General features: G+C 39.4%; 1 protein-coding gene across 4 annotated transcripts in view; it reads right to left on the bottom strand.

The window, feature by feature from the left end:
* Positions 1 to 221: 221 nt before the first annotated feature.
* RASA3 (RAS p21 protein activator 3) overlaps positions 222 to 26,980 on the bottom strand; it is a 181,376-nt gene continuing 154,617 nt past the window's right edge. For all 4 annotated transcript variants that reach the window (XM_087758475.1, XM_087758474.1, XM_087758473.1 and 1 more), the window contains 16 exons: positions 24,074 to 24,178; positions 23,412 to 23,568; positions 22,418 to 22,566; positions 20,278 to 20,392; positions 19,335 to 19,409; positions 18,696 to 18,819; positions 17,467 to 17,573; positions 16,736 to 16,813; positions 15,700 to 15,777; positions 15,097 to 15,170; positions 11,164 to 11,270; positions 10,130 to 10,212; positions 6,402 to 6,613; positions 5,505 to 5,608; positions 3,503 to 3,686; positions 222 to 2,888 (listed from right to left, as the gene is read on the bottom strand). In XM_087758475.1, coding sequence (XP_087614601.1) covers positions 2,813 to 2,888; positions 3,503 to 3,686; positions 5,505 to 5,608; positions 6,402 to 6,613; positions 10,130 to 10,212; positions 11,164 to 11,270; positions 15,097 to 15,170; positions 15,700 to 15,777; positions 16,736 to 16,813; positions 17,467 to 17,573; positions 18,696 to 18,819; positions 19,335 to 19,409; positions 20,278 to 20,392; positions 22,418 to 22,566; positions 23,412 to 23,568; positions 24,074 to 24,178 — 1,828 coding nt within the window. In that variant the 3' untranslated portion in view covers positions 222 to 2,812. The remainder of the gene's footprint in view (positions 2,889 to 3,502; positions 3,687 to 5,504; positions 5,609 to 6,401; positions 6,614 to 10,129; positions 10,213 to 11,163; positions 11,271 to 15,096; positions 15,171 to 15,699; positions 15,778 to 16,735; positions 16,814 to 17,466; positions 17,574 to 18,695; positions 18,820 to 19,334; positions 19,410 to 20,277; positions 20,393 to 22,417; positions 22,567 to 23,411; positions 23,569 to 24,073; positions 24,179 to 26,980) is intronic.

The following is a 26,980-nucleotide window of genomic DNA, read 5'->3' as shown; positions in this document are numbered from 1 at the left end:
ATACACTGGATGAGATTGAATGGAAAAGAGACAAACCTGGGAATGGTGTTACAGTAATTTTGCATTTAACTCTGCTCATTTATTAGAAATCCCATGTCAGTTTACTACTTCGTCTTACTTAAAACCTTGTTTGTTTTTAAAACAAGGTTTACAATTCCTCAGCAAAAACACACACTTGCATAGTTGTGGTCAAGTTCACCTTCACCGAGACACTGGTGACATGTCTGCCACCATCAGTTTGGTTTTCTTTCCTGGCTGCGGTCTACCTGTTAAACCACTACTGTCGCTCAGCTAGAGAGTGCCTGCAGAAGCTCTTCTCCAGAAGTTTCTCAGAAACGCGCGCCTGTGTTCTGGTGGCAGAGACACCCGATACAGCAGTGGGAGTTACCTTGAACATGAGCTAGACTAACAGACACTAAATGAGCTGGTCAACAGCTTTCTGTCCCGGAGGGGCCGTTGCCTAGCCTTCCTGCAAACGCTCCCCACCAGAACCAGTGAGTGCAGCTTGTCACACAGCGCCTCAGAGCTGAAGCTTGATCCACATGAGTATCCAGACAGGACTGGTAAGCTCCAGAAGACCGACTTCCACAAACCTCTGCATGCCCAAGGTTTTGCCACAGAATAGGTCCTATTCAGAAGGGTGGTGGTTCCACAGGGTCATGAGCCAACCTACATGCAGGGTGCGGTGCGCTCAACATGGACTCACCCCTCCCTCGCAGCAGCAACAGCTGTGTAATTACCCAAGGAACTGGTTCAAAAGGCTGATCTAGCTGAGGGATAACTGTTTTCTTTGCTAGAGTAGTTTGTGGTTGGCTCAGGTGCCCAATCTGGCTCACTGCAGAGTCCCACGGGTGCAATGCTGACCCAAGAAAAGGGGTGAGGATTGGAGGAGGAACAAGGATGGGACTCTGCAGCCCCAACAGAGATTGGTTTACACTCACGAGGACCTCCATCCATGGCCCAACTCTGAACAGCGGATGCTGTGCCAACGGGCACCCCGGTGGCCACTGTGAATCTAAACAGACTCCAAATGTGCACACAGTTTTCAGAAATAGAACTTTCTATAATTGGCAAGTAGAACGCACATTACAGGTCATTAGCATTTTATAAACAATATTATGTTACAAACACGTTCAAAAATGCAGTTCATGGCAGCTAAAAGCTTGGAGTCCAAAATGCATCTCTGCAATGCTTCATTGCTTCCCTTTCTGCAGTCTGCTGGGTGAAGAGGAATAAAATATCATCTATCACCTACTAGGATGTGGTCAACTATATACTCAAACAAAAAGAAAACCTCATTGCTAAGAGCATCGCTAACAAACAGAGGCATTCAAAGTACTTCAGCCATCTTAATCATGTCAGATGCAATGACAACACAGTTCAGAGTTACTCGGTAACACTTTGAGCAAAGATACAGATATCTTCGCATTAAAATGATAATTCAATGCTTCCTGTTCCAATTCAGCTTAAAACCAACACTAGCTTCTACCCCACAGAAGCTTAAAGTCCATCACGCAGGCTTCCGTGCCATCAAAGCTAGATGTTTGTAAATCAAACCTTTATACAGAGGAAAGTTATAGTGTACAACTAAACAGTAGACACAAATATGTCTCTTATATTTAGCAGATCTTTATTCCCTTACTTAACGCCTTTTGTTGGTATTAGTGAGATACGCAGCTCATTCCATTTTCACTACACTCGGAATATTAACAAGTTACCATTATGCGTGTTAATATCCTAAATATCCTTTAACAAGTCTCTTTTTTTAAAAGTATTTAAAAACATTTTTGGAACAGTAGAAATCTGTTTTCCAGAAAAGCAAGTGGTACTAGGATAGCGTGGACTTCAGTGCTTAAACATCCTTTCAGAGAAAACCCATTGTGACGGCTTTTGTGCCTGGGAGTCAGTGTGTCTCAGCTGCCAGACTTGTATTCTGTTTGTCTTTCTCACTGTGGTGGTAAAAGGTCATCAAAATCAGCTTATCTTGCCTTTCAGTTGGCAGACTTTCAAAGATTACCATTCACTGGACTGCATAAAAGAGACATGTAGCTTTGACATAAGTTCATTTCTTTCTTACTTGTATTTATGGGAGTCAGTTTTATTATACTGCTGAGATTGCGTCTTCAAAACCAAAGTCTGCTGAATGTGCCTGGAGAAATGACTTTGTATCTCAAAAATATCAAGAGTACCATTGGGACCTAAATTTCTATTAAAAACTGTACACAGTTAGCAAAAATTATGCTGTTGTAAAAACAAAAGGCCTGCTCAGAATACAAGCTACAATGCAAGAGATTGCACCAGAGGGTTTTTTCTCTGCTTCTTTTCTAAATGCAGGCATTAAAAGTAAAGTGTTACTAAGCTTTTCCTAAGAGAGCACGCAGGGGCGTGACATAATATACATTAATCGGGAACAAAACCCAGTAACAAACAGCCATTCTAGAAAATGCTGCATATTACCAGCACGCTTGGTTTCCAAAACATAAGGAATTGCATTGGAGTTGTCAAGATGAAGTCCACACACCTCGATCATTGAACTGATCACTAGATTCCAAGAAACCAAAGCAAATTTGAAAATACACGTGACAACAACTGCCTAGAAGGCAGAGTTTTATCATCTGTCAATAATCAGATGAATAAAGTGCATAGCAACTATTATAACAGTTTCTTGAAAAGACAACACGTTTAGCAAGTTTCAAGGTTTGTAAGCTTGACACTATCTGTACATTTTGCTACATGTGTGGCTTCCCTTTTGTTTTGCTCTTTAGCTTCACTGATCGACCCTTCAGCACTGTCCTGTGATTTCCTTTGCACTTCATATGGAATGCGCTGAGATCTCCGACTGCTGCCTGATGTACGTCTGGAAGCTCTTGTCACCAATGGGATGTTCTCTAAAAGAAAAGAAAAAAAAAAGGAAAAAGTACTATACATACATAGAATTTTCTGTCAGGACATAAAAATGTCAGAATGGAAAGTGAACAGATGGAACCTTTTCACTAAGTTTGATTTTCAAAGTTGTAATTGTAATGATAATACTGCATCTGACTTGAACTGGAAGAACTAACTGACTGAATTGATCCTCTTTTTTGTCAGCCATGTGCAGAATGCTCCTTTATTTATGTGTACACAAAATACAATCATGTGGCTCTATCAGCCACTCTTCCCATTTTTAAACCAACACTCTCAAATAAGCTGGTACGTATACGTATCATCTGGTATTTACTGCTCACTCCATGAGCACAGGTTCAAAATTAAAACAAACAAACAAACAAACAACAAAACAAACCCCATGCTTATTTTTATGAATGGAACTGCATTAAAAAAAGCATCTGAAAATTCCTTACAGTCCTTTAAAATATTGTGTGTCAGTCCTGAGTCACAATCCTACTTTGTGTGTATTTGCAGGATCTTTTTTGAACATGAATATGGTGAAGGCCAGAACATAAGCAAGGGAAATATCATTTCCCAGGACTGTTCCCCTGTTTGGACAACCCATTATACTTACTGGCTTCCGTATTTTGTCTTCTTAAATTTATCCCTCTTATATTGAGCATGCTCCTGCTCTAAAGTTCCAACACCTTCAATAATCAGCTTTAGTGTTTTATATGTCTCCTTAGGGTCATCAATGATGAATGTAGAATATTCTTCCTCTTCAGGTCCATCATACACAGATTTGCTGCCACAGGCCTCTGGGGGAAAAAAAAAAAAAAGTATGGGAATAGGTATCAGATAGGCGGGGGGAAAAAAGCGAGACAAGCAGACGAATAATACTCAGTCCAGGGTTCATGCAGTTCCTTGGTTTGCTTCCGTGTGACCACCACAGAACTGTGGCTGACATCAACAGCAACAGCAGAAGGAGCCGTGCCCTGTCCTTTTGCTGGACTGTTGGTAGGCACAGAGCTTGTCCCATGCCCCTTCCCTCCTCCTTGTCTCATAAGGAAAGGGCAGCAAGCCTGGCAGCTGCTCCTGGCTTGCTGCGAAGCTGTCCTTTGCTGCACAGGCAATGTTTTCATCTCAATTAGCACTAGCAGTACCCCATGCGCACACTCTGGGCACTCTGACACAGGCCTGACGCTGCTGCTGTGCTGCAGTGTTGGCCTGCACGAAGTTAAGTATTCACCTTTCAGGATGGGTTCCATCCCCAAGCATCAGCTAAGTAGCAAGCACAGCACTACACAACAGATTGAATTAAAAACAATTACAGGTTGAAGTAGTCATGTAAGATGTTTTACCACATTACCCCTAAAAGATTCATACAATAAGCATAAGCAGAGTATGTCATGACTACTGCCTGGCTGCCTGCTTAAGGACATATCCTAAGAAAGGGCAAGTCATGCTACCTTCCTATCTTACCAGGGAGCCTTCCTGGCTAAGAGATCAGGACACTGATTACACATGAACATTTGCAAAACATTCATCATGTGACCTACTTCTGCATTGTAGCCGAGTGTATTAGAAGGGGAGAGAGAATATTTTACTCTGTCTGTATTTTTCCCTAGCTTTCTACCTTTACTGCTGTCTCAAGTCTCAGCTTTCGAGTTACCTTCCCCTTGCTGCACTGTCCGCGCCAGACCTGTGTCCTTTTCCCGGACACTGAAACTTGACGCTGGCTCTGGCAGTGAGGATTCGGAACAGGGGAAAGCTGGGCATTGGTTCAGACAGCTCGGAAGTGGTGGGGATCTTAAGTTTGCAATTGCACGGCGGCCAGGAATGGATTAAAGTGCTTTCCAATCCGTGTGTTTGACACCACTGGCTTATCTCATATTATAAAATAAAGTCCTATTTAAAGATCAGTGCCACAGTGAAGGCTTCCCTGCCACTCCTTGTGCTAAATTGGGATTTCAAGTCTGGCACTGTGTACACCGGATACTTTTCTTGGCATGCCTACTAGTACTAACTTCCTCTGCTGTCTCTTCTTTCTTTTATCCTTCATGTCACATCTCTGGTCCTCTCAGCTCCTGAGGGTTTCATAGCCCAAACTTCACTCTTCAGCATTTCACAGACATTCCACAGGTCATTTTTTGCTGATGATTGTGAAAGAGCCTTCCTGAGAAACCATTTTTATTCAGCCTGTTCTTGGGATCTGAATCAGGGAATGTGCACATGACTTCTGGTAACACAAAACCATGTTCCACTGAAACCTCAACTTTGCTGGTGCTTCTTTTCAGGATCAGTAAACTTCTGGTTTAGTGCACGCTCTGATTTGCCAATTCAGAGCATCCAAGCAATGCTCTGTGCCTATGCTATTTTAGGATGCTGTGGTTAAGACTGTATTTCAAACAACTGTTTATTATGCGAAGAACTTTGTACAGACTATGAGACTGTACACTGCACCAAAAATAATTCACACAACTGCCTCAAGACAGCAGAAGGGGAAACAAGTTAAATAATGGCCACTGTGTACTAGGATGTGATTCACAAGGCTGGTCTAGCTAGAACATACAATTTTTCACAGGTATTTTTGCCTTGCTAAGTGTATTGGAGATGCAATGATCTTTCATCCTCACCTTGCATTTTCTCCAATTTTGGCATATACAAGTTGAAAAGAGAGTAGATGCGCTCAGTTTCTCTATCTCCATCTATATCCAGTTGTATATTTGCTGGCAGGCCTCTGTAAGGCATCAGGAAGAGAGGCATAAGTTATATGCTAAACAGTGTATTATGGCACAAAAAGCACTTAACAAGGATGAAAGTAAAAGTGAGTACTCGTGAAAGCCAACAGATTGTATATAACGGAGCTCAAAACTTCCTATTTTTCCCAAAATAAAAGGTAGACAAGTTCAAACTTCTTTATGCCTAGATTTATCCAGCATGCTTTCACTCTGACTTGAAAGAGAGGACTGTATCAGTATCCAGACATTTTGTTGAATTAGTCTGCTACAACCAGATGGAGGAGCCAAAGCACTGAACTCCCAGCCATCCAGGTCTTGGATTCTGAGACTAACTACCATTACGGACTTGTTGCTTCTCTCGTTTTAGATGAAAATAGCTTCCTGTGAACCAGACAGTATCTCTTCATTTGACAGAGAGCATGAGTGGGCCCCTTAGGAGAAGATCAGTTTAGAATTAAATCTAGAAGCAGATGATTGCCTGTTTCAGGCATTTACAAACAGGACATTGAAAGGATTTCTGACATTTTTACTAATGACAGATGATCAGAACCAAAGTATCTTATCCAACAGTGAACCCTCATCAATGTCTTGAACTCTAAAAATTTCAACGTTTTGACCAAGATACGCAGATACTGACAGCATCAGAAATAACAATAAAGATGGCCTTTGAAAACACCACGATGCCTGCGCACCTGGCAGATCTTCTTGGTAACTGCATACCTGCAAGTCACGCTGCAGAGACACACATACCCCTGGCAATACCTAGACCAACCGCACATTACCAATCCTTACCCTGTGCAGGGTGTGCAGCCAGGAGTATTATCTGCAGTAGCTTTACAGCAAAGCCAGTGGCCATTAAGATAGGCAGAGGGATGGTAGACCGTGAGGCGCTTCTTGTTGCATTGGCTAACTTTGGTGAGGATATCAATCCAGTCCTTGGCCTCCACACAATTATTTGCTTGGATATACAAGACTCTTCTTTCAGGCTGGATCACCTGGAACATCTGCAAATAAGGAAATAAGCCACAGAATAAACCACCAGAATGAGTTGGTGAACCTAAGACTGGGCTCAGACTGATGATTTATTAAAGGAAAAACACAGCATACTAAACGAATGCACCAATAAATACGTTTCTACACAAAACCAAGCAGCAAATATGCCTTTAAATCAACAAGACCTTTCACCTGGTACAAGGAGTAAGATACTGTTCCTGTAGGAGATGATTTACAAACAGCTAATACCAACTTGCTGGTTGGGCCTCAACAAGATTTGTTGTCAGCCTCAGGGATGCAATTTTAGTAATGCTGCAGCTCCAAGTTTTGGAAGGCTGACAGAGGACCTAACACAGGGCTGGAAGGAAATGCTAGTCAGCAGGGGGCAGAAAAGAGAAAAACGAGAGCTTGGATCCACCCTCAGCGACAGCTTTGCTTCAATACTGCCGTATCTCTAGTCTTTTTTAACAGCTATTTCAGCATGATTCTTTCAATAACTTCCACGCTTCTGCATGCAACTATAGCTGCTATTAGCAAATTACAGCAATACAGTTTCTCTTTAATCGCCATAGTGTGGTTCAAATAATTACACATTAATTCTGCATTATGGCTTGGGCACTGAAAGTCTAAACTAAAGCTTCTCCAGCCTGTTCAAAACGGCTTGCATTCTAAAATTTACTTTAGAATTTATTTTCCTCCTCCTGAAGAAGCAAGTTTCTGATGCACAGTCTTATTGCTTGATTATACCGATCATGCACTGAAGATAACTAAACTCAAGTTAGTGATCTTAACTGCAAATTTTGGAAAGGCAAATGTCAGCCATCTTCATTTCCTCTAGCTTCTGCAAATACTTAATTTTAAGGGGTTTTCCTCTCTCTCTCGGGTATTCCTAAATTATCCTTCCCCCCTCTACTTCTGCGTTTGATTATTCAAATCATTAGACATTACACTGCCCTATCACATAGAACATTATTTTCCAAACAGCTGGTTTCTCTGTGCTACTTTAAAAGAAAAACAAAGAGGCACAAAAAAAAAACCACCAAAAAAATCCAAAAACCCCAAAACTGAAATTCGCTTTTGTCTATTACAAAGACCTGAAACATTGGCCTGAATTCTGCACCTAGCTGGTCGGGAGAATGTTGCAGATTGGCACCAGGAGCAATGTCTTCTTCCCTGTGACACTTTTAGGTGCACATCCTTCGAAGTAGCTTGCAAATATAGTTGCTAATTTGTGAACGTACATGGTTTTTTTAATTACAATGTCTCTTCTAACAGGAAAGGGAAAGCTCCAACAGTCATTTCCCTGGATTTAGTATCCTTATAGATGTCAGACAATAATTAGAAAGGCGCAACACACGAGAGCAGTGTAGGAGCTGCTAGTGTGATCAGTCCAACACTGCCAAAATAAGACACCAAAGAGAGAGTCCTTTTAATAAAACTTTTCAGGACATAACATGTCAATTTGAGTTTGGGGAATAGGGAAGGAAGGAACGAGGACGACAGGAGCATGCAGCTCAACCGTCTGTTAACACAGAACTACAGGGAAAAGAATTTTAATGTCCTGCTGGGGTAAACGGAGCCTTCTGCATTACAACAAAGGAACAGATTTAAGGAGTATGGCTTTGTGTAAGGCGATACCAACCTAAGTGAACTAACATATGGCAACTGTTACTGAGAAGCCCACAACTAAGCCAAGAATTTCAAGTTGTTGCAAGACCTTCACACTACCAAAACCACCAGTTGCTTCTCAAACAACACGGGAGACCTGAACAGTACTTAAAGCCACCCTCACACCCCCTAAACTGTGCTTAAGGATGGTGAAGGCTACTGGCCTTACTGCCAGACAGAGAGACTTATCAGGAGTGAGGAAGACACACTTGGTGCAATTCAGAGCACAGATACATAGACAGTATTTGTAGAAACTGTGGATCTTTAATCACACTTAGTAACCACGATGGAATATCTACCGCAAATACATCTGCTGTGGTGTTTTGAGGATTCTGTTCTTGCTGCCGTATTCTATTTATGTATAGCAAGATGAATGGGAATATATTAGCACGGGAAGGTGATGATGGTATTTTCTACTGCTTATGGAAAGACTCTGAACCTTACTTCCCAGAATGGGTGTAGTCACCTTCATTTCCTAGGTAATACTGAATTTAAGCAACCAAAATAGCCCACAGTTTCTGATGTTAACAATAAAGGGATATTTTTTCTATAATAAATCTTTACAATAAAGGGATATTTTTGATGCATTCTAGATCAGTACACTCAGCATAAGTTAAAGACTGCTGTCACTGAAAAGTTGATCAGAATTATAGCTCAGCTCCTCTCCACATGCAGTAAGTTTTCTCTCAACTGTGTGGCTACTTTTAGTTCAATCAAGTTATTTTGCAGAGTACAGTTGGCAACAGTTCATCACACATTACAGCTGCCTTCTGATAGCTTGAGAATTATTTTGCAGCTTGGTTGCTTTTGCCTATGTAATTAACATGAGTTATAAACACCAGAGCCAGCTACAGTACAATGAAGATGTGTTCTAGAAGCAAGTGAACTGAAACTTATTCCACCTTTTAACACAGAGAGAGATATGCTACCAAAATAATACCTGAAACAGGGAAAATAGTGAGGAGTCAAGGATTGTATTTCACTTTAACAAAGTGCTGTTTGAGGAACCTACTATCTAGGGCAGGTTTGAGCACTGTCCTGCATGGTGTCCACAAGCAGTGTAGATGGCAGGAAAGACTTCAAGGCAGAAAAGCTAAAAGTCACAACCATTTATGTGTATGAAGAAGTCTGTAGTAGGTGCATGTTTAGAACTGGAAAACACTGAGCTGGTTTTTTGTTTATTTTTAAACAAAACTTTTTAAGGAATGTACTCAGCTTTACAGGCGGAAGAGTATGAAAAAGGCTCCCAACATCACCTAAACTGATCATGTCTAAGAACTGTTCTTACACAATGGATGGTGTGTTTCACATACAGAAGTTCGCAGCAGTGTTCCATGCATGAGAAATACAGCTGTATTTTATTCCCTAATGTATTTTATTCCCTAATTTTATTCGCAAAATGCTAAACCATACTGGCACAGCACAGATGTTGTTTTGGCACATGAGCTAACGCAAGTATATATGTACTTTCATTAACCAATAAAGAAACCTGATACCTAAGAAAGAAGATGTGATCCTTCACAATTATAAGCAGCCAGTTCCTTCCCAACAGAGAGGTCTGACAGAAAGGGCAGGGACTCGATTATCTTACCTGTGTCTGACATTACGGAGCCCAGACAGCTGATCAGCAGTGGTCAGTACTGAGTGTGCTGCACATCACGAAACCCAAAGACTGCTGACTGTTAAGAATCTGAATGGGCTGTACTTTTGGAAAGTCCTGCTACTATATACAGAACAAGCAGCTGTGGTTGTACATCTTTCAACAGAAACCCAATCCAGGTTACAAAAGGGAAAAAGGCGATTAGGCTGGTGGATCTAGACCAGCCTAACAAGCAAATTAATGAAGATGACCTACTTACATTTTTCATTTTAAAGGATTCCTCCTCCAGTCTTTCCACTGCCAGAATGTTTTCAATTGGAATGCTACACAGAGGGTGATCACCTGCAGAACACACACACACAGATACTGAGTGACTTATTCACAACAACTTCACCTTCTGCCCGTATTCTAAGGGCTGATTCAGTTCCTTTGAAGATCATTTGGACTGCAGAAGAAAAAAAAATCTTTCACTCAGCAGGGATTTACTAGCATGGTCCTCAAGTATTATCTTAAGTTCATTTCTGTTTTCAGCTGTGCTACATTATGCTGCAAACCTCTTAGAAACTGACTACTGCAGCAGGATGCAGTACATTTCCTGAGAAGGTGACAATGAAAGAAATCATTCCTGTCAGCTCAACTGAACTAGGTTGATGGTGGTGACGTAAGATTTCAAAGTCGAGTGTGAAATGATGAATGGCATGATCTGAACATGTTTCCTTATCTTTCTCACTCCCTATGTATTTATATGATGGAAGGAACTGGTATTTGTTGTGCACTACCGAACAGACAGGAACAATTTGTGAAAAGCAAAATCCTTGATATTAGGCAACATTAAGTGAACACATTTTTGCAAGTTCAAAGCTTGCAGGCAAATCCCTGCCTACTGCAGCCACTTCTGCCAATGCCACAGAATTTATGAGAACAAGCTGAGATGCATCTGAGAATGTTCAATACAACCCCAAATCCCAGCGTAAGGTATTTGCATCCCGAGTTTTGTTTCCTTGGACAATCTACTACTTAACTGTGTAACCTACAGATGATGTTGATAACTGATATTAGACAAATATTATCAAATAATCTGCTAATTTATAGGGTACTGTGCTATCCAGGAAGCTTCTCTAACACTCAGCACAGACATACTAAGAAAAGTGTAAGAACATACAGACTGACAGACTTGCCTGCACTGTGCCTTCTACAGTTACAGATCTAGATCTCAGTCTTCTGTTCTTACACAATTCTTATGTTTAATCTTCGCTTTAATGTATCAGAAAAAGACTGGCAAACCTTTGTTACCTTTGCTTTTCTGATAGGTAAACTCATGGTTTGTCAGGCGAAACCATCTCTTCTTGAAGTTTTTCATACCAAATCGTTTTCTTCCTTGTGCTCTCTTGATCATGAACCTAGTAAACAGGACAACAGTTTTTATATATACATTCATATAAATTTTATATAGATTTTATATATACATTCATATAAATATATGCATATATATAAAATATGTATTTATGTATATAGAGTTATACATATATACATATACACACACACACATACATGATGGCACTTGTGAAGCTTTAGGAGGGGACACACAGTGTTTTCTAATTATTAAGGCCTTGTCTTGACAACGAAAGGAAAGTCACATTTGGATAGGTTTAGTGCATCTGTTAGTTAAGCCTGTCCTTTTTCCAGATATACATAAGGGGCAAGACACATAGCTTGACTTGTAGTCTACACAGGGCTCTAGTTAGTTAGCTGAACTGCAGCTTGTGCCCTTTCCTCAGTTACAAATCCAGCTAAATGGTTTCCTACTACAGCAGAAAAAGGGCAGGACATGGTTAGTACTGCTCTGCTTAGCTTGACCTGTTAACTCTACAAGCTTTTTTTATTATTTTTTTTAAAACTGTGAGAAAGCTCAAAAGGTTCAGAGTATGATTAAGAATAAAAAGGCAGGTGTAAGGCCTCTGGAGCACAGGTACTGTGCCCTTACATGCTTTAGTCACTCTCAAGCTCTAGAAACAAAATCAGGCTGTTCCACAGCTCCATTTGCAATTGCACATTGATGCTGCAGTTGGAAACGCGTTTTCAGTAATATACAAAGCCATCTGACAGCTGAAAGCTAGAGCCCTCCATTCCCCCCATTTTTGGCAGAGGAGGGGTGTTCATTTAGTGAGTTGTCAGTTTTAATTAATTTCAAATTTGAATTAGCTTACAAGAAACTGTGATGCATCCAGCACCTTCCTAACCACTAAATCAATCCAAAAGCTTCAAGGTGACTTTGGAAACCCTACTGACTTCATACTGCTCAGCATCACTTTTGGTGGAAAAAAATGTGTATGCATATGCAGTAGAGAGTTGATAACAGCTACTCTACACATTACATTAACTATTGTGCCAAACACAGAATTGTATAATGGAGCCAGTAAAAACTACTTACTACAGGGTAGTTTTTATCAAGTAGGAAGGCACTATACAGCACAAAGAGCACACAGAGAGAACAGCGAATGATTTGATTGAAGATTTTCAATAGCACAGCTAAAATGCTTAGAACAGCTAATACCGTTTCTCGCTTCTGGTATCTTCAGTCAGAAACAGCTACACTGCATCCAACTGAACCTCAGGTCTGTTTAAAGCTCAAACAGAAACTCACATTCCTTCAGACTTTAACTGTTTTGTAACCAGCAGGGTTGGTGCCTGCTGCCCATTCCAAGTTGTGTGAGCAAAAGCTGGCAAGGACTGTATACGGCAACAGATTTTTTTTAAACCAGTTATAGTTACACACCTCTCATTCTTAAAATGGTCAGACAGTTACTGTCTTGGTCCTTATTCTTGGATTACTTGAGAAATATTTGATAAAACCATATGATTCAGGTCATCACCAGGCCCTCTGGTGGCAGTCTTCATATTTCAAGGTTAAGGCAAATTTCAAGGGAAGAGCAGATATCCTTGGGCTGGACAATATGCTTTTCAAGTTAGTTTCTCTTCCTTCTCATGCCAACACCTAAAAGGTGACTTAAAACTGCAAACTCCTACAGAGACTCCCTCTTTGAAAAATGCAAATTCCATACTGCAAAGCTAAGAGCACGTTTCTAATTAAATTCTTCATAGCTGACATAGCCAAGAGAAGAATGTGCTTTTATTTCCCACAGATAGGTGACAAGCATTCAAAGCCACATAAGTTTTAAGGTGAATGTAAAGGATTTCTTTGTTTCTAACATTCACAGAATGTGTGAGAAGTCAGTGCAAACAGTCAGAAGCACAAAGGGAAAAAAGTCTAAGATGAAACCCATTTCAGTGCTGGGTGGCTGGAGGTACTGTTTCTTCTCATGTTTATGGTAGACCTGAGTTTGGATCTGCTTTAGCCTTGCTTGGAAGCACCAGCATGCCCCTTTCACCTACAAGAACGGCAGGACTAGTTCTCCTTTTAATTCTCTTCCTTTTGGAAAGAAGCAGGCAGACAGCTGTTAAGCAGCGATGGCATGATCAATGCCAGCAACCCCAAGTGCCAGTGACTAATCTTCGGTACTGTACGTTCATTCAAAAGTACATATGCTATAGCTTTCCATCTAGATACTCTTAATAGAAACAAAGATAGATTAAAAAAACAAAGGCAAACAAAAACATTGCAAAGGCAAACAGAAACCCCACTAACCAGCCAATCAATCTGGAGAAGAATCAAATCAAAGGCTGTGAAAATTCCCACCCACTCCCCATGATATAACATGGCAATAACACAAAATGTCAGGAAAAATAGGCAGCTGAAGGCCACTCCTTAACCTTGAGAAAAATTTACACAAATGCTACTTCAGAAGTGCCTAGAAAATGTATGGCCACTTCTTACTCACTTCCAGTGAGTTCACTGGGATGTATACACCGAGTATTAAGCAAATCTCGGTGCTTCTTGGAGCCTCTGCCTACAGATAAAAGTCCTTTACTCTCTATTTACAGCAGGTTTTTGTTTTAAGGAAGGAAAAAAAAAAAAGAAAGAAAGAAAAAAAAAAGAGTCGTTCAACATCAAGAAATAGATAACAAAATGTTCCCTGCTGGGTTTACACAGGCATTTCAGGATTGTTAAACAGAGTACTTCCTCCCCGAAGTTAGGTCTGACAAGTCTATTGCTGCAAAGGAAGGACATGCTGTCAGCTGGTAGCTACAGCAAAGCACCAACTGCCCCTACCATCTTACCTGCATGAACTATTACCATCAACTTTCTTTACTGTTAGTTTAAGAGTCCTTACAACAGCAGCCACAGGCCGAGCAAGAAAAGACAGAAAAAAATCAGACAGGAGCAAAAGAAAGACAGAGGCAGAAAAAATAATGTTTAAGAGTTAGAGGGAAAATGTTACAAACTATACATTTATTTTCAAAAACAAAAGAATGATAAATGTACAGCCTTAAAATAGACAAACTTGCTTCTAGGGACAGATGCTCATCAGAGAAGAGAAGTGAACTGTAGAGGTTAACTGGAAGAGGTACTCATGTTTTCATCGAAAACCTAATTTTTGCATGACTTAAAGCTACAATGAAAATTTACTTTCCAGAAGCAGTTCAGCTTACTGAGCTCTGACAGGAAGAATTTGGATTTTTTACTTTCTTCCTCCCAGCTCAAAGAAGCTGTTTCCACAGTGCACTTAGATGATCTTAACAACTCAAGTTTTGTAACACAAAAAAGGTCAACAATTAATATCTCAAACTAATATGGCACATGGAACATGCTTCCAAAAAAAGGAAAGGTACTAAAACTAGAAACTGTTCCAAGTGCATCACAAATTTTCCTTGAAATGGCCATGATAATCATTAGCACGTGGATCTTACAGGGCAGCAAAAGCAAATTCCATTTGCAGGCTTTGCCCTCGCTAAGATATTCAGTATTTGCCTTCACAGTGGAATTCTACAGCTTTTGTTCACTGGAGTTCAGGAAAAAAAAAATCAACTTGATTTTAACACAATGCTGATTTAAGTTTATTTTGCCTTAGCTGTGCTAATTATGTTCTACAGGCTTCTTTTTCCTCCACTTATTTCAAAACATACTTAAATTAAGATGTTTAAATCAAATGAAAAGATGTTAAAATCAGCTATAGAAGCCACAGAGAGCGGAAATAGCAACACAAGAATCTTCCTACATTCTTCTCTGAACACATGGATGGAATAGGGGTGGCGGAAAAAAAGATAGCTGCCTTCGAATGGTAGCAAGCACACAAGTAGAGAGTTTTGTTGCACATGCATGCTTACCCTTCTTTAAGCAATATAGGTTGCTCTATGCTCTTGTGATCTTTCCTTCCTGAAGATGAAATTAAATCTAGAAACTAAAAGGTGAACAAAAAGCATAGATAAAAATGATAGTACCGCACTACACAAATTAAAATCTTTAACATTTGTACAGCATAGAGCTACAAGAGAATATTGTAAAAGTAGGTAAACAGAAGGTAACGGCAGAAGCTTGAGGAATTTGGGAAGTTTCCTGGGTTGTAAACTAACAAGTAGCACAAATGCTCTTAAGCAGAAAAACTGCAGATGACCAACGCTTCTTGTGTTTCTCCTTTGCTATACCATCTTTCGTTTCCTTTTGGACTAAGCAATTTTCATCGCAGATCTGCAGCATCCTATGAAGCATGCACATGTCTCAATTATTAAGTAGAAGTAGATCCAAAAAGATTCCACTATTGACATGCACATAATTTGGTAAAAGTTTCTTGAACATTACAGTTATCAGGAGTCTGATTTTTCCAGCACACGCTTCCTGGTTTACAAACAGTATGTATTACATTCTAGGATTCTGAGCATCAGCTTCAACAACACAGCAGGATTTTCAGAGGATTCACATGCATTACTTACATTTTTTACTGCATCTGCATATTTCTGCTCATTAAAATAGTCATAAAAAGTAGCCATGTAGGATTCCTTGAAGTTGGCCTGAAATACAAAGTCAAAACCATGCATATCATAATACAGTTTATATAGAAAATATTATTGTTAACAGCAGTAGTCCATGAGGCAAACCATTGCACAGATAAGAGGGGTTTTTTTTCTGGCCAGAGGTAAAATAAGCAAAGCACTACTTTCATGTTGTACAGCACACATTCAGTACTAGAACATTTTTATTTCAAAAAGGTAGCAGAATGCATTTCAAATGTTCAGTTACTACAGGTAATAATGCATTCTTCAAAAGCTTCAAACTTCTGCTTTGGCTTTTAATCTTGGTCCTAAAAGAAGCTGACAAAAAGCGTGAGAGAAGGAATTCTACTGTCTTGAAGGATTCGTAATTGAGGTACAGATTCATCCACAGTTGCCTGTGTGAACCCTAACTAGACCACCAGCAACCCCAAATTATCACCAGATATAGCAGTGTGGTGCCTTAGGTACACAAGTTTTATTTCAATCAGAGATCCAGAGCATGGGCATTTAGACCTAATCTCACCACTGACTGGCAGAAAACTGAACTGGTATGAAAAGGAAGGCATAGCCCTTCCCCTTAGTGGGCAATTCTTCTTGGTTGAGCTTTAAAATGCTGAAACAATCTGCAAAGCCTTGTAGAGCTGCTATCATGTACTGGAGGCAAGTAGAGAACTTCATGGGTTTTCCTGATCACTATCTTTCTTCCAGAGGGAAGGAATGAAAAGCCCTGGAATAGACTTCTAGGTTGGTCACGCAATTTTGCTTTACTGAAATCTAGCTCAGATTAAGACAGATTTAGTTTTCCTGTGAGCTTGAGAGGCTTATAATCAAAGCAATCATAACCAGTTTTGCATAAGCCTAGTGCAACTCCAGCATTTTAAAGGCTTAATTACAATGAGTGATAAAAGATTAAAAAAAAAAAAAAAAGAAAATCACTTTCCTGAATTAAGCCTTTAAATGAAAATGGCATACTTACAGATTTAGATTTCGATAGGCTGCCTAGCGTTTGAATCGTTTTAGAGATAAGTGTCAAAGTTCGAGAAGTCTGAGGATCCTAGGAAAGAGAACAATATTATATGGACTGGCTATTTAAAACATGGAATAGATGAAGGTAAACTACATTTCTTCTTTCTTATTTCACTTGCAGAAAAGTAACATAAAATTAGAAAAGACCCAATAAAACACTACAGGAAAAAAGTTGCTTTTTTAAAGGCTTTTGACTCTTAAGCCATCATGCTTCACAGCTACCCTATTGCTCTTCAGAGAACCAAAGGCAATCACTTGCAAAACAAAACCAGAGATTTCTGTCTTGAAGACTGTCCAGGTCCTCCCCACTCACAATAAGAACAACTACTGAAAGTCTTGCATAAGTTGCTTAACATCCAAAACATTTCCAGCATTGATGACAATCAATCCAGCATTCATGTAATGCAGCAAAAATGAAGCAGTGATCATCTTTTCCACAGCAGCTTAGACCATCTACTTTGTCTGTCCTTAAATTTCACTGTTCCTCCCATACTTCCCAAGTTCTTCACATACATAGTCATTCAACATACGCTTCGTATCCAAGACAGACATAGTGGATATTTTAACTAACAAAGGTACTTCTCCTAAAGGCTATTAAAAGAACTGAAGAAAGAATCTTGATAGACAGACTATGGTGACAGAGCCATATACATAGCTAGAAAAAATTGACACAGGACTTACTGGATGGTGTGGTGTAAGCTGAAAGAGGTTCGGAGAAAGAATGGCAGGAGCAAAGAATCTCAGGAAAATAAAGCTGCTGACAGCTGTATACCTCACATCCAGGTCACCTATTAAAAAAAAAAAAAGACGTCTACTCAGCATTTCAATAATCCTTCCTTAAAAACCTTCTGAAATTATCAGAATGCCTTCAGAAAGCTAACTCAAGCATGTGCTGGAAATGTACATATTGGTAAGTTACAGGATTCACTTTTCACTTTTCCATTCACTTTTCATTCACAACACCATTCACTTTCTCCATTTTTCATTCACAACACCATTCACTGTTCCACTGCATAGGGAAATTCATAAAAACATCTGCTATTCCATCTATGCAACTAACGTATGATGAATAACTTACATAGTTTATGAAACGTTCAGCACAGAGGCCACTCTCAGTTGTCTAGTTATAGCCCTGAGCACAAGTGCTGTACAGACTCCTAATGTATCTATTCCAGTTGGTAATTGCAGAAAACACTATTTATTTATTTATTTTTACATAAAATAAAGAGCACAACAGCACAATCAATGGCTTTCTGCTTGAGCTTCTCTACTGTGAAGTGACTTTAAAAGCTGAACTCGTATTACTCTCTCTAAAACTCCCTTATTGTAATCTGCTTCCCTTCATGAAAATACACAGGTTAGTTGTTTTGCTCAATTCTGGCTTTATATTGCCTGCTCATTCTCACAGAGCCAAAACAAATAGGAGGGAGCAGAAAGAATTCTCTCTTGACAGCCAGAAAACCTTTGCAGCACAGGGGCCTCCTAGGGCAATGAGCTTGCAATGACTCAAATAATTTATAGATTGGCCTTTATTACAGATTGACGTATGAGCAGAAAATAATTCAGCTGCATGGAGTCTGCAGAATGAGCCATTACAAAAACCCGAACATTTGAAAACTGAGCATACTATGCAAATATTGAAACCATAAATACACACCATCATAATGCTCTTTTTAAATGCTGTTTTCCTTTGAAAGATATTTAAGGAAAACTCATACAATCATTAAAAGTCATGTTCTTTGTGGAATGAAAAATCAAGGAAAAACCAGCATTAATACACACTCCAAATGGTATTTTGGATAAGCTGCTGTTCAACTACTAAATCCGTCATCGGTCATGCAGACTGCTAGACTACAACCTCATTTAAAAGCTATCAGTGATGTAAAATAAAACAATATATAGAAACTCACCTTGAAAACGTTTGGCAGCTGATTCTCTCAGTGAAAAGAAAATATCACACATCACTGTAGGGCAGCTTACACCAGATTTTGTAATCACAGTAAAAATGCGATCAACATATTGCCTCAGATTTTCCTGAAAAATGCAACAATTATGACAAAACTAGTATAGTTTTCTGCTGTGGAAAGCAGCATTACTCCTGGTTTTATTCATAATGGCATCATTAAGAGATTCTCACTTTCAACATTATATACTTGCAAAACAATCTCGCACTCAATGATACTCTCTTTGGTAAATGCACATATTCAAGTACAAGAGTAAAAATATTATTCCTATCAAAAACAAACATCAAGTCATATGGCTGTATGGCATATCGTTCCTTTTCGTAGCACCATTTTCTACGTCATCAGTAGAGCCACAGGCTAAGTTACCCTTGCCCTCAAGGGCGGGGGGAGAAGTGATTAACATTCTACAGGTATTGTATTTATTGCATAATGTAAAGCCCTTGTAAAATAATTGTAACAGTTTGTTAAGAAGCTTCCAGTGTATACTAATGAACGACAAAATTATTTGCAACATCAAACATCTGAGGACCTCAGTTAAGCTTGATAGTGTAAACAGAGATTGTGTCTTCAAAATCTAATGCATACCCTGTTATTTTCCAGGTTTTCACCATCTTTTAATTTCACAGGATCAATTTCACAAGGTTTATGGACCTGGCAGATCTAGAAAAAAAAATATAGTGAACAATTAATATATCAGTTTACCTTCAAGTAAAAAAAGTTTTGTAAAAAGCATAATCTGTTAGTTTTTTGGGGGTAAAAGGCAAAAGCCAACTTTACAAATTGTATTTTTTTTCTTTTGAGAAAGCATTGAAGGTAAATTACATGTGATCTTTATTTTTTTCCAAAAAGTAGCACTAAATTTGTTCTACGCTTTCCTTCAACTGAAATGAAGAATTGTTCATTAGACTCTTTCAAGCAAGGCTGTTCAAGAAAAGTCCTATTTTGCCAAGACAGTCAACTTTGAAAGTAAATCTATATTTTTTAAAAACTTGACATTTTTTGATGAAACATTAAAACAACAGCTGAAGAAATTGTCAAATCATTTAAAGGAAGACTGTGGTCTGAAAGTATGGCCCAATTACTGCACTAAAATACCCACAGCCACCATTCTGGACTGGACAGATAATAAACCATTGTTACAATACATGCATCACATACACAGTTATCTCAGAATAATTTTATTCCTTTATACCCACTGGATGAAATGCATTACTTATAGCTTCCCAGCAGCTTTCGGCTGTATATATTCTTATTACGTTACTAATTTCTCAGAAACAATAAATGTTAGATTTTATAAACAGAGTAATTTAGTTAAATAAATGGACGCTTTCCTTTTCCTTTAATACAATCCAATTGTTTCTGAATTGGGTGACTCAGCTGTGGCTAAACTAACACACAAGATTTTAACGTAGAAACAGGCTCTTAAGCATTATTCCTACAAAGTCATCTTAAAATGGGAATAAACAGTACCTGCTCCCTGAAGGCCTTTTACAGTGACATTCTATCAAACAGTCTAAACTTCTCTTACCTCATCTATAATTGGCTTTAGTGTAACTTGCAGATAATGCATCCCTGCCAGTTTCATTGTCTCGTCAATGCACTTGGAAGTTAATGAGTTTCCTCTGAAAATGGTGTTTGGATCTCTGGAAGTGAACAATTTTCTGTAATTTAGTCTCTTTGTAATAAACTGCTAATATATGGAAATAAAAAAAGCGGTGAAAGGTGACAGAAGTCTGAGTTCGAATGCACAAACAAAATCTCCCTTTGACACCAGCCTGCCATTAAATGCAGTCACGTAGCATTTAGTGCATTTCCAGGTTATAACAGAGAAGCAGTAATCGCGGTTAAGTCCAGAGGGACTACAGATTTTCTTCTTTGTATTAGCACGGTGTGCTCAGTGCACCATCCAAACACATGGCAACACGCAGGCTCAAATCAAAGGGGTTTACGGTATAAATGGGGAAAAACGCACCCGCTTTCACGTGCTACTGAACAGCGTTAATTTGAGTAAGGGAAGGAGGCAGTGATTTTAGTCTCACAACAACACTGGACATTACATGTGACCTACTACCTTCTCCTACAAAATGAGTACTTGCAAGCTGGGGGGCAGATGAAAACACTGGCTCCAGTGACATAGCCATCTTTTCTGAGTGACTTACAGCACTGTCCTGTGATAACACTATTAAACACAGTGCAGATCCCAGTTCTGCCCTGAGAACTGCGTGGATAGCTGATGCCATGCAGGAGTCTGGAGTGGGACTCCACGTTTTCCTGAAAAGCCACTTGCACAGAATTCTTCTTGCACTAGACATATGGCCATCGTGATTTGTTAAGCTTTAGCTAGCTGCACTATCACGTGTACTGCTTTTTTTTTTTAGTATTACTTGCATCTTGAGAATGCAAGTGATTTCATATTAATTTTGTACCTGCAATTCCTTGTATGTCAGTTTACATTATGCAGATAGGTACATAATCAACGATCTCATCAACAACCCATGTGATCAAAACCTGTGCCTACTGACAGCAGATCAAACTTGGATATGAAGTTATTTGCTTGTTCTTGTACGCACACTGATGTCTTTTCTGTTGTTTACAGCTTACTACAGTTGTACCCATTTACAAGTAGTGAATAAAAGGACGAATTACTTTGCTGGATTCATCATTTTGTTTCACGAAAAAGTAAGCTCACTGCTTGTTACAAATGCCAGAAAGCCCTGAAAACAAACACCATCTCTGCTGTTTTATCACAGGAACATGACTGACTAGGGAGCAGCAAATATCCTCATACTGCAGCAACCAAGCTGTTTCAGCCAACCTGCAGCACAGACAAAATACACCTGCCTACAGGAAGGAAAACACTTTATCCCTCAGACACTCTGAAAAAAGCCAACCCACACAAAGACTTTATTTTGTACTGAGGAAGCTGTTACACTTTAGAGTCAGTATCTGTCATTCCCCTTGACTCCCAATTGTCTCTTCTATTGTCAGTCAAGAGCATGACTACACAGGCACAAGGCTTGTGGCAACAAACGTTCTTTAGGACCTGCCTGGTGTGAATCCTAGATCTTACACTACTGAACTGTCAGCACACCAGTAAGTCAAACAAGGGACATATAAGAAATGACCAGAAAAAAGATTTTGTTTTCTGCTATGCACTTCCAGATCCAATCCCATCTTTGTTCCTCAGCCCTCTAACTGGGAAGATTAAACACACAGCTTGTCTTAAATATTCATGATTAGGAAGAAACTTGGTTTTTGTTTTGAACAAATTCAACAAACACTTTTACTCAGCACTAGATGATTTATTAGCACACTATAAAGCTGAAATGGTTTCATATGAACAGCTGAAGGTAATGTAGGATTTCACAGTTATCATAAAATATAATTACGACTGAGAAGAGAGAAAATCCCTGCTCTCAGACTTTATAATAGTCTTGCAAGTAGATTTTGCAAAACATGATGGGAATTCCTCCTAAAATCAAACTTGCCAGATCTTCAGAGCAGTGAATGCATTTATAAAGAACTCTGCCACTCAGCTGGGAAGAACAGGAACAACTCCAACGGTTTCTTTTGAAATTACATCTAATTCTAGAAAATGAGTAGAGGATCCTAACGCTAGCCAATGCAGAGTAGGTGTGTTTGACAGCAATTTGGGTTTTGGTACTTACTGAGTTCTCTTCACTTCAGCATTCGCAATGGCACTTATGAAAGGCACAATTCTGCCATAGTGTAAGAAAAGCCTGACAAGAGGTATGGCTGCTTCCTGTTTTTCTCTGCAAACTTCACCCAAAATGTGTGCAGCTGATGCTGAAACAGGCTGAACAGTGGAAAGAAATAAAAACTTTGAGAGATCTTTCTAGAACAAGCATTCTTTCTTACTTTTCCCATGAGCTCCTTAATGCAGAACCCCACACAACAGTTGCAGCGGCCAGTCACCCAAACATGCCTGTACATAGCACAGGTGGGCAGTACGTTCCAGTTTTTGTTGGCTCTAAGTTTTGATCGCAAGAGGGCAGTAATTTAAAACCTGTTACAGTACAGTCTCTTTTTTCCCCCCCTCACATTTTTAATAGCTGTCTTTTCACTGAATGTCACTGTTGCCTCGGAAGCAAGTGAAGAGGAAGAACTCAAAGCCTTCTCAATTTCAAGCCACGGTAAGTACAGAACCCAGTTCTTGTACTGAAAAAATAAAAGCATTGTTACAGCTGCTAAAAGTATACATAATGGCAGACATGGTCCAACCCTCTGACATTTCAGGATTAGTTCTTGGTTTGGGTTTGTTTGTTTTATTTTTAATTATGCGAGTAAACCTGTTACTCTCCAGTAAAGGAAAACCAAACGATCAAACTGAAGTTTACTTTGCCTTTTCACATGTAAAATTAGAAAGCCACGGAGAATATGCTGCTGTTAAAACCACTGTTGTTCCTGGGTGTGCCTTCACCCACCATACCTACTGAATGCAGATAAAGATCTTTTCTGCAAGGACTGAAAACAAGCACCAGGAATATGCAGAGCTTAACAAGGCCCTCAGGTCGGAAAAGGAAGCAGCTGAAATCTCTGGTAATTACACAACTAGGGTGCCAGCAAGATAGTGACAAACATTCAGAGAGACCCCTGTGAGGATGATCTGCAGGTAAACAACAAGCAGTGCAAGCAAATTACCTCGACATCTGCAGATTTGAGCAGGAGGTCCCTAAGTGGACTGTAATAGTCTGAGGAAAAAACATGGTCCTCAGTGTAAACCACATTTAACCTTAAGGAACCGAGGTCATCAGGTTTCAATGACTTGTTACCATTATCTCTGGGCTGCAGGAAATACCTGACATGCAAAAAATAAGACAGAAAGTTTGTGCTGAAACACAAGACTATCTCAGGCTATACATAAACTTATATAAAACGTATAGATACACACAATATTTATATATCTATAAAATTCTTGAGAGTTCTGAATCAGACTTTTTAATTAACTTTGCCAGTCTATTTTGCACCAACTGCCAACATGGGAAGTTCTGATCATAAAGATTTATGTAGATATGATTAAAAACCCACACACTAGAACTGTGGCACGGCTGATGAACTGCAGTAAATAATATCATCAAGCCAATGTATAAGAACTCCCACATGCGATACAGAGGCAGACTGAAATCTCTAATCACATTATCAAAACTTCTTGTTCTTACATTTGCTAAGATTACTTTGGCTTGCTTACAAAAAAAGATACACATTAAATCCATTTAAACTTCATCACATAGCAGTAATTACTCCTAAGTCTTCACAGCAGACATATGTTTCTACTTATTCTCCAAAAGAAAAATGTCAAATACCATGCTTCGTAAGAACTAGACTGTCGGAGAAATTTCAAAGGGAGCCTCAGTTCTCCTAGAAACTCATCTCCAAACTTCAAGTTACTGGCATTCCAAAGATCAACCCTGTAATAAAACCAAATAATTTTAAAAGATTCATAATAAATAAAAAAAAAATATCAAATAATCCCAACCTTGTTTTCCATTTTGTTGTTTTTTTCCCCTCAAGCCTGTGAATTAGAAAGTCTTGAAACTGTACAACAATGGTTTCCAAACAGTAAAGAGACAACCTTACCTTAGATTTCTGGAGCCTTGCAATTCACCTACATGAAACACCGTGAAAAAAAATCATCTAGACTACCTTTCTGTCATCTGCACTCTTTCCACTATCCATATTGATAAATATTCAGGGGGCTGTTTGGCTATCCCAGATAACAGAAAAACACAGGTAAAATGGATGCCAGGGGAAAAATTGCAATAATATTTAAGGACTGCATACTGTCAGTCCCGGTCTAATTTGGGATTACTAGTAGCTAAGAGGCAGCTTTACAGAGTTAGGCTGAATGTCTACACAGTCCTTTCCAGTGCTCTAGCGCCTGGGAAGACTGTGTGAAGCTAACAAATTTGTTGCACCTAAACTAGTTCTGTACAGATACTCAAAACCTTAAGACAGTTCTACCACTCTGTATAATCAGTGTATTGACTGAAGCCTACACAATTCTTGGCACTCAGTCCCTCACGTTTGGGAACTTCTGATATGTATCTCTAGATGATAACTTCCTTCCCTTTCACGGGCTCTTTAACATTAGGATGTAAAACAACGGCACTGAGATTCAAAGTAGAAGTACTGGTGTCTAACCTGGCATTTGTAGATAAATGCTACAATACCCACCTCGGAGCAACATTTTCAAACTCCAAGGTAGTTGTTTCTGTATATATTTTAAGGTTTTCTTTGAGAAGCACCTTCATTTTAAAACAAGCTCAGCTGAGAATTTTGCAGCTAAGTGACAGTCTGAATGTGCCTTAGACTTTGGGGAAAAAGATATATGGGAAAAAAACAGGTTTTCAAATAAGGAAGATTTTTAGAAGAGCAACTTTAATTTGGATAAGGTGCAAAGTCATTCAGTTATGGACATATTTACACAACCTTTCTAGTCTCAAGCAAGTCACAGTAGGCTTGTCAAGGAATGGATGTTGATAGTCCTGCTAAAGGTTTATCCTCCCTTATGGAAGTGCAGAAGATGTCACTTAAGTCCTCTGAGCCTTGTAGCTCTCAACAGTGTCTCATGCATCAATTTTCATACACTAGACATACCATCAGCTCACATTGCATGCCTGCGGGGTTAAGTTCTTCAAACTCTGATATTTTGACAGTATTTCTGCAGGGCAAGAGTTCCCCAAAATGAAAAAAGTTTCTTTGAAAATTCAACCTCTTCTCCCCTTGCTCCATATCTGGTTGGCTACTATCTTGCTAACTAATTCAGATGGCTAAAAGCAGCTTCAGGAGGAGAGGAATCTTTTGCGAAGTTTATTTACACATAGTCAAACTTACAATTTACCAAGTATTTACAGGCTACTGGTTTCTAGTTTATCCAAATTCTTTCAAGATGCCCACTAACAATAACACTTTCCAACATACAAAGCCAAAGGGTATTCCCCCACAGCAACTTGTCACAGGAAAAAAACATCAGTGCAAAGGATCTGTAGGAGAGGAACTAACAACTCAAGGTAGATCTCACACTACACAGTAAGCAAAGCAGGCATGCAAATTCTGAAATTATTGTTTTGTGTGCTTGGAGTACAAAGCATAAGCAGCATTTAAAAAAATCATAATACACAGACCTCAGAGTCTAAAAGATTACTGTTTCCCGAGGTTTTCAGAAGGCAAAATTATGGCAAGTGTTATTCTAAAACGGGTCAGACTGCAGTCACAGAAAGAAAGAAACAACAGAGAGGGGGAGGAGAAACACTGAATTTCACCAGAACATCTGGTCCCTAAGTGTTGATATGCCCTGCCTGCAACTTCCTACACCCACTCAAAAAGAGAAACTTTCATAGCTTTAGACAGAACCCATGAGAGACTAAGTCTCCTCTTTACCCTGTGGAATGGTATTTTTCTCAGGAGAGAAAAAGAAAACAAACCCCCAAACCCATAAATTGTATGATCCGTCCAGAGGGCATGGGGGCAATCTAACTCTGACTAAACAGACTGGAGGAAGTGAGCGGGGGTGGAAGGGGAACCTGAGATGGAAACAAAAACACTCTGTCCTATAGGGGACAAAACCTCTGAGCAAAGAGTTTGCCCAACCAAGACTAACACTTTATCTGCTTTTGTCTATTATTTAAGTGCTTAATTTTTTCCCAACTATTTTGTAAGCTTCCTCACAAACTATTCATCTTTACCACACTGTGATGTGTTGGTTTTAAGGAATGAAGGACTTTTCTGAAGCTCAGCTCCACGTACATTATCGCTGCAGATAGACATTTGTCTAGAAAACACATTAAGTAAAACAACAGTATAATTCCATTTAGTCCAGTAGTACAAAATAACTATTAACTGAAATAGTAAGCAATGTGTAACCACTGTCCACCAATGTCTAGGGTCCCCTTCCAGAGTCACAGAACTATCAGAGAATCCTACCTTTCATTCAAAATCAGTGCGTGGCGGGGCATCGTGGTTACAAAGACCAGACTGGAACTCCCGAGACACTGATCAGCTGCCCATTCCATCACATACATCCCATGGGATATGGGACATGTTACTTCATACCTGCCTACACCATGCAAAGCTTTGCAGAAATATAGTCTGGTGCTAGGACTGGGTCATCTGCTGTGCTGTCAACACTGACACCACCAAAGCAGCAGGACACTGACCCTGGGCCTTTGCTCTCTCTCGTACGAAATTAGCTGTGGGTTGCCCTTAAACCC

This window comes from Nipponia nippon, unplaced genomic scaffold (assembly GCF_047370975.1).
Source record: "Nipponia nippon isolate SJK-2023a ecotype South Korea unplaced genomic scaffold, ASM4737097v1 scaffold_2, whole genome shotgun sequence".
In the NCBI taxonomy this organism is placed as follows: Eukaryota; Metazoa; Chordata; class Aves; order Pelecaniformes; family Threskiornithidae; genus Nipponia; species Nipponia nippon.
This window is presented reverse-complemented; position numbering and strand designations above follow the sequence as displayed.